Genomic DNA, 13,593 nt, shown 5'->3' with positions numbered 1-13,593 from the left:
CGCAAACAGCCATATCATATTTAGTAATTATTAAGATGAATTACATTATGAAAATATATTCTGACAGAAGGAGAGACATTTTATGGGAAATTGACATAAGAGAATGGCCATTTTTGTTCTCAATAGATTGGAAGATATAGGTGTTTTCCCACGTGAATATTTTTCCATAATTTTTGCAATATCTAGCTAATTAATTGTCTAAGTTCTCCTTTGATTTATTTCACATTAAATTGGTCATTTTGAAAACATCATAATGAGACGTTTGGTTACAGTATTCATAAAAACAAAATAAATCATACAATATTTTTCCTTGCAAGATTAGGCATACCCAAGGGTCTGTAGACCTATGTGAATATTTTTCCATAATTTTGGCAATATCCAGTTTCATTAATTGCCTAAGTTTTCCTTTCATTTCTCTCTCATTAAATTGGTCCTTTGAGAAATATTATAATCAGACGTTTGGCTGTACTATTCATATAGACAAAATAATTAAGCATATAGTGTTGTTCCCTGCAGGACTAGGCATACCTTAAGGGCCTATTGACTTATGCTGGACCAGAAGGGCTAATCAGTAAACCCAACTTCCTATGTAATTTTATTAGATTACAAAATACATATACATCTCTTTACAAATGGGAAGAAAAGATGGCGACCATCATTCCAAGGACTTTTACAAAATGATTTTTTTTGTGATATTTTTATACATTTAGACAAACTGTACAACAATATGTTGATCAGAATTCTTTTTTTTTTATTATTTTTCCTTAGTTGTCAGTCACTCCTAGGTTATAAAATCACAGAGAAGGCTCCCCTCAAGATGTTTAAGATTCACGGAACACGTCCTACAGATATTTCAGTATTTTGATAGGCCTAATAGTTTGCTTAAGACGCTGGAGTTTGCAAATTACTTCGAGAGAGAGAGAGAGAGTAGCTGTTTTCACTATTCCAATGAATTAAAGAATTCCAGATGATATAATTATAGAGAGATTAGAGAGAGAGAGAGAGAGAGAGAGAGAGAGAGAGAGAGAGAGAGAGAGAGAGAAAGAGTATCTGTTTTCATTATTCCAATGAATTAAAGAATTAAAGGTGTAAGAGAGAGTAAGAGAGAGAGAGAGAGAGAGAGAGAGAGAGAGAGAGTATCTGTTTTCATGATTCCAATGAATTAAAGAATTAAAGGTGCCAAAATTAGTGAGAGAGAGAGAGAGAGAGAGAGAGAGAGAGAGAGAGAGAGAGAGAGAGAGAGAGAGAGAGAGAGAGATGCATCAGAATTACCAAACATACTCCATGACTGTCATGCACTGTACATTGAGCACTTAATTTCATTTTAATTGTTTTTAAGGACGTGATCCCCGAACGTAAACCTCTGTCGGGAACCAGCTATTATCAACCCCGTTAGAAGCATTAGCCAAATAATATCGAAGAGAAAGAAACTGTATTTATAGCACCAACTGTATAAGGCTTTATTTCCGAAGAAGCATGTTGGAACAGCCTGTCTCTTCCGCCGTTACGCGTGGTGCGAGAAGCGGTCTCCAACCACAAGCTAGCTCGTGACTGAAAGATGGAAATCAAGTGATCTCGTGACTGAAAGATGGAAATCAAGTGATCTCGTGACTGAAAGATGGAAATCAAGTGATCCCGTGACTGAAAGATGGAAATCAAGTGATCTCGTGACTGAAAGATGGAAGTCAAGTGATCTCGTGACTGAAAGATGGAAATCAAGTTATCTCGTGACTGAAAGATGGAAATCAAGTGATCTCGTGACTGGAAGATGGAAGTCAAGTGATCTCGTGACTGAAAGATGGAAGTCAAGTTATCTCGTGACTGAAAGATGGAAATCAAGTGATCTCGTGACTGAAAGATGGAAATCAAGTTATCTCGTGACTGAAAGCTGGAAATCATGTTATCTCATGCCTGGGGAATGGAAATCAAGTTATGTAAGGAGGGAGAGATGGAAATCAAGTTATCTCGTGACTGGAAGCTGGAAATCATGTTATTTCATGCCCAAGGAATGGAAATCAAGTTATGTAAGGAAGGAGAGATGGAAATCAATTTATCTCGTGACTGAAAGCTGGAAATCATGTTATCTCGTGCCCAAGGAATGAATATCAAATTATGTAAGGAAGGAGAGATGGATATCAAGTTATCTTGTGACTGAAAGATGGAAATCAAGTTATGTAGGAGCTGGGAGATTGATATCAAAGTATCTCATGACTGAAAGATGGAAATCATGTTATGTAGGGAATGAGAGATGGAAGTCAAGTTATGTAAGGAACGAGATATGGATACCAAGTTATCTCATGACTGAAAGATGGAAATCAAGTTATGTAGGGAATGAGAGATAGAAATAAAGTTATGCAAGGTATGAGAGTGATATCAAATTATCTCGTGACCGAGAGATGGAAACCAAGGTTATTTAGGGAATGAGGGATGGGTATCAAGTTGTCTATCTTGTGACTAAAAGATGGAAATCAAGTTATCCTGTGATGAAAATCAAGTTATGTAAAGAATGAGAGAGGGATATCAAGTTATCTCTTGGTTGAAATATGGAAATCTAGTTATCTTGTGACCCAGAAGTGGAAATCAGGTTATTTTGAGGCAGAGATGGAAATAAGTAATCTCGTGACGAGTGGTGAATGGAAATTAAGTTATCTCGTAATTGAGTGATGGAAACCAAGCTATCTCACGACTGAGAGATGGGACTCGGTGCATCTCATGACTGAGATGGAATTCAAATTATAGCCAAGTGGTGGCATCAAGTTATCTCGTGACTGAGGGATGGGAGTCAATGCATCTCGTGGCTGAGGGATGGAAATCAAACAGTCCCGTGACTGAGGAATGAAAATTAAGCTATCTCGTGACTAAGGGATTGAAATCAAGTCATCTCGTGAATGAAGGATGGAAATCAAATTTTTGACTTAAGGATGTAAATCAAGGTTTCTCATGACTGAGAGATGTAAATCAAGTAGTCTCGTGACTGAGGGATGGAAATCAAGTTATCTCGCGGCTGAGATGTAAATCAAGTAGTCTCGTGACTGAGGGATGGAAATGAAGTTGCCTCATGACTGAGAGATGTAAATCAAATAATCCGTTAACTGAGAGGTGGAAATTAAGTTATCTCGCGACTGAGAGATGAAAATTAAGTTGTCTCGTAAATGAAAGATGGATATAAAGTTATTTTGTGACTACAGATGGAAATCAATTTGTTTCGTAATTGAGAGGTAAAAACAAGGTCGTCTTATGACTAAGAGATAAAATTCAAGTTATCTCGTGAATGCGGAATGGAAATTAAGTTATCTCGTGACTGAGGAATGGAATCAAGCTAGCTCGTGACTGAGGAATGGAAATCAAGTTATCTCGTGACGGAGGAATGGAACTCAAGTTATCTCGTGACTGAGGAATGGAATGAAGTTAGCTCGCGACTGAGGAATGAAATCAAGTTATCTCGTGACTGAGGGATGGAAATAAAATTATCACGTGACTGAGGAATGGAAATCAAGTTATCTTGAGACTGGTATGGAAATTAAGTTATCTTGTGGTTGAGAGATGGAAATCAAGTTATCTCGTGACTGAGGGATGGAAATCAAGTTAGCTCATGACTGAGAAATGAAAATCAAGTCATCTCGTGACTGAGGAATGGGAATAAAGTTATCTTGAGACTGGTATGGAAATTAAGTTGTCTTGTGGTTGAGGGATGGAAATCAAGTTATCTCGTGACTGTGGGATGGAAGTCAAGTTATACTGGAGAGAAACCCGCTTGTCATAAGATGCGTAACTTTAAGAAGAGACGACTGTTTGAATTCTATCAGATATTTTGTGCTTCATATACAAAGTCTAGACATTTATGTTTACACTTGCAATACAGAAGTCCTGTCCCAAGCTTTCATCCTACACTGAGGATTTTCTACAAAAGAAGTTGCCAGACCTGTTTTGAAGAGAATCCAACCACTGATTCATATACCGGTCATTCCAAAGAGAGGAAAATTACAATATATGTTTTAAGTATTGGTATTTAATGTTTATCAGGAACCACAATTGAAGGTTTTGTGGTCCTGGTTGGTTATTACTGCTGCTATATCATGGATCTGAAATTTCTTTATGGTAAATAAAATACTGAGTTAATCTGATGACTGCAGAAGAAATTTGATTGACTTCTGTCAGTCACTGGTATAGAATAGGCGTAAATTATCTTTGATGGATATATTTATATGCATATATAATCATCGTCTTTGACTCAGGCACTGCACAAAAGCCCAAAGGCGCCTCAGGCACACCTGAGAAGTCTGAACGAAGGCAAGGCTTCTTCTGCAAACTTCCACCTTCAGAAGTTCTTTTTGCCTTTGTTACCCCCATGGATTATCTGAAGAGGATTCCGTCCAAAAGGGGCGTCTGCAAACGAGGCCCCGAGTCTTTCATGTTAGGAACCTGAAGCGAGTGGCTTTTATAAGCAGGCTGTTGAAGGAAGCTTCTCCAAGGAGAAATGGAAAACGATTCTCAAAGGCACCTCGATGTCTAAAGGGCTAGCAAACTGGAGTCTGGATCAGATGCCATCGTGGGCGATGCTCGTTTTCTTTCTCTGTCCGTTTTCTGCTCGTTTGGGAGTCACTTACAGTAGATGCTCATATTCAGATTCAGATAGATTAATGATGAGTGGTATTTATTATATGGTGCTCACCATACAAACTTTTTTTTTGTTCGGAATCATAAACAGTTACCTATAAACTGCTTGGACGCCTCAAATTAAATTCAACCCGACAGGAACTTGCGCCTTGGCTTCTAATATGTTTACCAACATGTGAAATTAAAACAACGAAAATCATCGTAGAGAAATATGAAAAATAAACATGAGACACAAATAAAAGGCATCATTTCAAGCTGATCATCAAAGTTGACCGTTAAACAAAAAAAAAAAAGACACAAAATACCTGGAAGAGAACTATACACAATTTGTCCCAGTTTAACCAATTATCATGAATTTTCATAATATTTTTATGAAATTCGCAGTGTAACATGGATTATCATTATGCTTGATAAGCGAATTGCCTCTAAAAATTCAACATATCGAACAGAAGGAAGCCAAGAAAACGTTTTTGTAAAAAAAGATTTAGTATGGCCGGAATTTTTCCCTTAAGATGTTCAATATGTTTACCATAAATAAACTATGTCGGCTGTTTCTCTCATGTGTATATAGGTATATATATACAGTATATATATAGAGCATACATATATACATATATATACATATACATATATATAGTATACATATATATATATAAATATATATATATATATATATTTTTTATATTACATTATTGTGTATATTATATATATATATATGTATATATATATATATATATATATATATATATATATATATATATATATATATATATATATATGATATATATAATGACAAGCCATTCATGTAATATTAAATGCAACAGAGTACAGAGTACCCCAGTAGCAGTGCATTGCTAATAATAATAATAATAATAATAATAATAATAGTAATAATGATAAAAAAATTTAATTTGAATTGTTTATATGCATTGACTTGATCACTGCATTTTTCCTCAAGAGAAATCTTCTTCAAACCCTGAGTCACGATAACTTGCAGGAACTGCTTTTTTTTCTTCCTAGTCACATTTTGGTTGAAAATCTCAGGAACCATTTTCGCAACTGGTAATCGAGTCGCATTCCGTAACATTTTATGTAAAATCACAAGGGGAAGTTATATAAAGCCTTCTTAACTGAACTGCATTCTTCATTCGCTGTTGGTTATCAGTTTGTAAGTTTCAAAACTTCAGAAATTCACTAAACTCTCTTCACTTGAGTTAGCAAAATTGTTTATATCATTACAGCACACTGTTTTACACCACTCCTCGGACTGGCATTTCTGAGAGACAGAAGAAGAGACTCTTCCTTCCGTTTTTGCATCGTCATCAAAATATGATCACTTTCGATGTTTTCAATGCAATCTTCAGGCGCGTACAACAATAACGATATCGTAACAGTTCGCCATAACACGCGAGAGCTGCCTTACCGTGACCTGGGCTTTGTGCTACAAATTAATACCACCGTTGAACGCGGTCAAACCGGTTTCGAACGCGTCTCGTCAAATCTGGCTTGGTCGCAAAGAAGGACGCTTTCTGAATCGTTAATTTTATGAAGGAGGTGATTAAGAGTAGTTGAGCATGGCTAGTTTTTATCTTATATATTTGATTTGTCGTTTTCATGAAGTGAAGTGCTTGTAGTAAGTAATTAAGTAAGTCGACGTAAACTGGAGAAAGGAGCTGTTGTAGGAATCAACAGGAAATCACTATACTTCACAATACTAATCCGTTTCACTCTTACGAAAACCATGGGCCTACACATCATAGGCCTTCACGAACAACGAATCAATGCTTATTTACAAATATACCTCTTGTGCAGTTGCGTATTTATACATCCGAAACAAAACCAGTAACAATCACTTGATTAACAGACGCTCCGAATTTAAGCTCCGAAGTCCCCCATATCACTCAGTAACTTTTGGCAAGTTACGAAAACCGATCCTATCTGGGTGCAGCTTGGAGGCCGTGTCCCGTGTCTGCCAGAGCCCTGGCTGCCAGCTGCTCTATCTCGTGGAGCAGCTGCTCCGTCTCCATGTCCGTGTGCTGCCAGGAGTCGTCCTCGATCCCTCCCCGGAGGCTGAGGGTAGACGCTCTGAAGTCCCACTCGAGGCTGTTGGGGGTGGAGCAGGAGGATCTCGCCACCCAGCTGTTGGACTCAGCCGTGTGGGATCCTTCTTCCTCTCCTAGGCTTTCTCGGCTCATTCTGACCAGGCCTGCAGGATAGAGGTCAAGGTCAGGTCAGGTCATTCTTAAGCTCGTGAGCTTACCTGGCTGCTAAATGGATTCGTTACCTTGTTAAGTGTTTGCCGGGCTTAGTGGGCAGGTCAGTTTACGTCTAGTTCATTGGTTCGCTCAAGAGTACCAGTCAGCTGACTTTTAAGTTCATTTACTAATAAATTTACCGTTTATTATCTCTTATAAGTCCATTTATTGATATATTTACAATTTATGATTTCCCTAATAAGTCCATTTATTGATAAATTTAGCATTTATCATCTCCCTTATGAGTTCACTTATTCATAAATTTACAGTTTATGATCTCCCTTAAAGTCCATTTATTAATAAAAAGTATACAATTTATCACCTTCCTTTTAAGCCCCTTTATTCACAAATATACAATTTGTTATCGCCCTTTTTACTCTATTTATGAATAAATTTACTATATATTATCTTCTGCCAATCCATTTATTAACAAAATTACCATTTATCATCTCCCTTACAAGTCCATTTAATAATAAATTTACTATATAATATCTCCAACCAGTCCATTTATTCATAAATTTACCATATATATCTCCTACCAATCCATTTATTTATAAAATTACCATAAATGATCCCCTACCAATCGTTTTATTAATATATCTACCACTTATTATCTCCTGCCTATTCATTTATTAATAAAATTATCATATATCATATCCTACCAGTCCATTAATTCATAAATTTACCACATATTATCTCCTACCAGTCCATTTATTAATATATTTACCACTTATTATCTCCTGCCAATCCATTTATTCATAAATTTACCATAAATTATCTCCTGGTGGTCCATTTATTTATAAATTTACCAAATATTGTCTCCGACGAGTACATTATTTCATATATTTACCGTATAATATCTACTACCAGTCCAGTCATATATAAATTTACCGTATATCATATCCTACCAGTCCATTAATTCATAAATTTACCATATGTTATCACCTACCAGTCAGTTTATTAATAAATTTACCATATATTATCTCCCACCAGTCCATTTATTCATAAATTTCCCATAGATCTCCTATCAATCCATTTATTCATAAATTTACCTTGTACTGTCTCCTGCCAGTCCATTTATTCATAAATTTACCATATGTTATCTACTACCAGTCAGTTATTAATGAGTTTACCGTTTATCATCTCCCTTATAAGTCCATTTATTCATGAATTAACCATTTAACATCTCCCTTATAAGTTCATTATTCATAAATATACAAATTATATCCTCCCTTATGTGGCCATTTATTCATAAATTTATCATATATGATCTCCTACCAGCACATTTATTCGTCAATTTACCGTAAATTATCTCATACCAATCCATTTATTGATATATTTACCTCTTATTATCTCCAGCCAATCCATGTATTCATATATTTACCATATATTATCTCTTACCAGTCCATTTATTCATAAATTTACCATTTATTATCTCCCTTATAAGTCCATTTATTAGTAAATTTAACATTTATCATCTCCCTTACAAGTCCATTTATTAATAAATTTACCACGTATCATCTTCCTTATAAGTCCATTTATAAAAAATTTGCCACATATGATCTCCAACCAGTCCATTTGCTCATAAATTTACTACATATCTCTTACCACTCCATTCATAAATTTACCATATGTCAACTCCCTTAGAAGTCCATTAATTCATAAATTCGCCATTTATCATCTCCCACCACTCTATTTATTCATAAATATATACCATATATTATTTCTTACAAGTCCATTAATTCATAAATTTACCGTATATTACCTCCTACCAGTCCATTTATTAATCAGTTTACCATTTATCATCATCCTTACCGGCTTCCGGTTCCCATTCAAGGTCGAGGGAGGTGGTGGGCGGAGAGTCCGGTTCGGTCAGGGAGGGGAGCGACGACCCCGGGGTCCCCCGGATCCCCCAGCGTTTACCCGTAACTCCGATTGTCACAAGCCTGCTGGAAAGAGGAAGAGAAATTATGAGATTTCAAGATATTTTTTAAGATCTCTTGAAGATAATGTTTTCCGTGACGTTCTCTTCCTTGTTCATCAAATGCTGCAGAATTTTAAGATAATTTTAAGATGATGTTTTCCGTGGCGTTTTCTTTCATATTCATCAAATGCTGCAAAATTTTAAGACAATTTTAAGATAATGTTTTCCGTGACGTTTTCTTTCGTATTCATAAATTCTGCAAAGTGATAAGATTCCTTTTAGAGTCATCAGATGCTGCAAAATGAAAAGAATACTTTCATATTCAGCGATAACATTTCCATGAAGTTTTCTTCCATATTCATAAAACTTGACAAGAGGACAAGATCCCTTCATATTAAAAATAGCTGTGAAATGGCAAGATTTTGCGGTTACATTTTGTCACGTTTGTTTCAGTATTCACAAGATTTCTTCGAAATTACAATTATTAAGTAGCATTACCTTATAATGATCTCATCAATATTACCTTGATTTCTTGGGTATTAACATGATTCATATTTTTATGCTCTTGAGGATATTATTACTTTATTAATGCTGTAAAACAGCAGCAAATACTATTAATGCTGTTAATATCACTACCGTTACTATTAAACTAATTGAAGGTTTCTCGCCATTGTCAGCAAACTTATATGTAAGATCCTGATGAAAATTGAATGACTTTCGTCTTCAGGTTCTCTAAGTGGTTGACAGCTAATCACTTGACCCGTTATTTCTTTGCGTCTTTTCTCAGCATAACGTCAGCGCGATTTCCTTGGATTTATGGAAGGCCAATGATTTTTAGGCCTATTTTGTGGCTTATATAGAGTCGATTTATTATAAGTATGTGCTTGCAATGTGTGATATATGTTATAAGGGTTTAAATAATGTTATATAATTGATTTTGAAATAGGTTAGAGCACGTTAATGGACTGCTCTTAATGTTACTTATTTCACAGGAACAATGTTAATGTTACTTTGTATTATGATATAACAATATATATTATATATATATATTTGCATAATATATATATATATATATATATATATATATATATATATATATATATATATATATATATCATATATATTATAAGGGTTATTTTCAAGTAATTAGTCATATAATTGATTTTGAAATAGGTTAGAATACGTTAATGTTATGCAACTGAATGTTCGTTCAATCATAGGAACAACTTTAAGTCATTACAGGTCTTTTCCTGCAATGATTTTGTTCATTATGGAAAAGTTCCTATTTTCACAATACGAAATGTTACGTAAATTCAAAGACTTCAAGAAATATAAATCATATTAGAGAGCTTTTTTTCCATTAGCGTCATCCACCAATCCTCTGCCCCTTCGTAAAAAAAAAAAAAGGCGTGAATACACAACCTAATTACAGTTCATCTGAAATTCTAATTAACTTCTCTGTGCCCAAGTGCCATTAACAGACAGACAGACAGACAGACTGACACACTTTGGTAAATACAAAATTTCCATCTGATTTTGTCAGCAGAGTTGATTATTATTATTATTATTATTATTATTATTATTATTATTATTATTATTATTATAGTAATTCTTCTTCTTCTTCTTCTTCTTCTTCTTCTTCTTATTCTTCTTCTTCTTCTTCTTCTTATTCTTCTTATTATTATTATTATTATTATTATTATTATTATTATTATTATTATTATTATTATCCAGAAGATGAACCCTGTTCATCTGGAACAAGCCTACAGGGGCCATTGACTTGATTCTAGCTTCCAAACAATATGGTGTTCATTAGAAAGAAGTAACGAAAGGTAATGGGAAATATAGAAAGCAGAAATCACTTACTAAAAATGTAAAAAATAAATAAATTAATAATTTACGAATCGGGAATGCCGTAAGACTTTAAATTCGTATGGTTCAAAATAAACTTTGAACGTATCATACGAAATAAAAATGGCTCAAAACATTTACAAGAAAATGTTTTATGAAAGTTCCCGAGATCTAATTCTTCCGTAAGGTTATTAGTGTCGACTCGGAAAGCCTAAGCCTTTCCGAGTTGACAAATAGCCTTGTATATAATTTTTGTCTGAAGTTTATATACCCACCTGGGTCTATAAAACTTCACACACAACAGTGGATATATAGCTGCGCGCACACACACACACACACACACACACACACACACACAAGAGCTACTCAAAATGATATTTTTTTCGTTCGAAATGACCAATATCAGCATGAGATCAGTTTTATTTTGGTAATGTTTCCGGGATATTAGACTGGAAATATTTCATAACTGGTACAATAGAATTATATTTATTACGCAGGGTGAAAGCTTGAGAAACATTTTCTCCGTTTTAAATATCTTCCTTTCATTCTTTGAAATAGATCTGAATTTACACAATTGTGAGTCCGCCCTTCAGGTAACCACGTCTTATATTTAGTCTGTGATAATCAGTAATCATCTAACTTTTTCCCGTATTTTTCAGGCCTGGGCTACATAAAGGTCAGGGTTGATCATACAAGCGTTCTCTGAATGATAAATTATATTAGTTTAAAATGCAACAGGCTTTGCATTGGTTACTGTAGGAACCAGATGTATTAACATTGCTGTGAACTTCAAATATTTTGACGGTTCATACAACTGTATTTTGTAAGATAGTGTATAATGCCTCTGTTAGGAAAAACAGTTGTATGAACGGACAAAATATTTGAACTTCCAAGAAATGCTTTTTATGTTCAAGACAACACCAATAATGAAAGTATTTTATATAAAATCAATAATTTTATTGTAAGGACACTGACTGGTTCTCAGAAAACAGTTTTATTTTTAGATGTTCCCCAAAAGAACGAGAGTCACAGAAGGACCAGTACTGGGCGTAATAAAATTGGACTTTTTCTTTTGATGTTTGTTTTCGTCCGTGTATCAAATGCCGAGTCGTAAAATTGACCAGCGTTCTCTCTCTCTCTCTCTCTCTCTCTCTCTCTCTCTCTCTCTGTGCATTTCAGAGTTATTAAGTCGGTTTTTTTTGGGGGGTGGGGGAAATTTTACCCGCACATCCTGCTAACTAGCAGAGGACCTTTCATATGCTCTCTCTCTCTCTCTCTCTCTCTCTCTCTCTCTCTCAGTGAGGTCTCGGAGTTACAAAGTCCTTTTTTTTTGTGGGGGGGAGGGGGAGTTGTTTGCCTGCCTGTCCTCCCTATCTGGCAGAGGACTTTACTCTCTCTCCCACAGTCCTTTTTTTAGGGAGGGGGCGGGGGCAGGAATTGCACCTACTCTTCCTGCTAACTGGCGGAGGACTTTCTACATATGCTCTCTCTCTCTCTCTCTCTCTCTCTCTCTCTCTCTCTCAGTGAGTTACAGAGATAAAGTCCTGGGGGTGGGAGGGGGGAAGTTTTACCTGCTCGTCCTCCTAACTGGCAGAGGACTTTCTTCGTATGCTCCCTGGTCCTCCCCATCTTCTTCCTCTTCTTCTTCTTCTTCCTGATCATGGTTGGACGCCAGGACTATCTCGTCATCTTCCTGCGGAAAAGTTTCAAAACGATTTAATTACTTTTTTATCCTTCTTTCTCTGTAAGTCAGCAGACTCCTTTAAACGCAGTATCATTCACTGTTTGGTAATAAGAGCAACTGATCAATGAGAGCCATTTGATCAACGCCTGTATAATGCTATCACTGTATGATAATGAGAGCATTGATCAATGCCTGTATAATACTATCACTGTACGATATTGAGAGCATTGATCAGTGCCTGCATAATGCTATCTGCATGATAATGAGAGCATTGATCAGTGCCTGTATAATGCTATTACTGTATGATAATAAAAGCATTTGATCAATGCCTGTATAATGCTATTACTGTATGATAATGAGAGCATTTGATCAATGCCTGTATAATGCTATAACTGTATGATAATGAGAGCATTGACCAATGCCTGTATAATACTATCACTGTATGATGCTGAGAGCATTGATCAATGCCTGTATAATGCTATCAGTGTATGATAATGAGAGCATTAATCAGTGACTGTATAATGCCATCACTGTATGATAATGAGAGTATTAGATCAGTGCCTGTATAATGCTATCACTGCATGATAATGAGAGCATGGATCAATGCCTGTATATTGCTATTACTGTATGATATTGAGAGCATTGATCAATGACTGTATAATGCTATCATTGAATGATAATGAGAGCATTGATTAGTGACTATATAATGCTATCATGGTATGATAATGAGAGCATTGATCAGTGACTGTATAATGGTATAACTGTATGATTATGAAAGCATTGACCAATGACTGTATAATGCTATCACTGTATGATAATGAGAGCATTGACCAATGCCTGCATAATGCTATCGCTGTATGGTGATGAGAGCATTGATCAATGATTGTATAATGCTATCACTGTATGATAATGAGAGCATTGATCAGTGACTGTATAATGCTATAACTGTATGATAATGAGAGCATTTGATCAATGCCTGTATAATGCTATTTGTGTATGATAACGAGAGTATTGATCAATGACTGTATAATGCTATTATTGTATGATAATGAGAGCATTTGATCAGTGCCTGTGTTATGCTATCACTGCGTGATAATGAGAGCATTGATCAATGCCTGCACTGTACAATGCTATTACTGTATGATAATGAGAGCATTTGATCAATGACTGTATAATGCTATCACTGTATGATAATGAGAGCATTGACCAATGTCTGTATAATACTATCACTGTAATACTGAGAGCATTGATCAATGCCTGGA

The 13,593-nt window shown here is 35.4% G+C and overlaps 1 protein-coding gene across 4 annotated transcripts in view; it reads right to left on the bottom strand.

The window, feature by feature from the left end:
- Window positions 1–5,461: 5,461 nt before the first annotated feature.
- The window catches only part of LOC136835224 (uncharacterized), a 106,192-nt gene continuing 98,060 nt past the window's right edge, over window positions 5,462–13,593 (bottom strand). For 3 of the 4 annotated variants that reach the window (XM_067098476.1, XM_067098479.1, XM_067098478.1), the window contains 3 exons: window positions 12,219–12,340; window positions 8,688–8,821; window positions 5,462–6,823 (listed from right to left, as the gene is read on the bottom strand). In XM_067098476.1, the coding sequence (XP_066954577.1) occupies window positions 6,552–6,823; window positions 8,688–8,821; window positions 12,219–12,340 (528 nt within the window). In that variant the 3' untranslated portion in view covers window positions 5,462–6,551. The remainder of the gene's footprint in view (window positions 6,824–8,687; window positions 8,822–12,218; window positions 12,341–13,593) is intronic. The other variant, XM_067098477.1, reaches the window with a different exon arrangement.

Source organism: Macrobrachium rosenbergii, chromosome 55, assembly GCF_040412425.1.
Source record: "Macrobrachium rosenbergii isolate ZJJX-2024 chromosome 55, ASM4041242v1, whole genome shotgun sequence".
Classification (NCBI taxonomy): domain Eukaryota; kingdom Metazoa; phylum Arthropoda; class Malacostraca; order Decapoda; family Palaemonidae; genus Macrobrachium; species Macrobrachium rosenbergii.
Note: the sequence above shows the minus strand (reverse complement) of the source record. Positions and strands in the feature narration are given on the sequence as shown.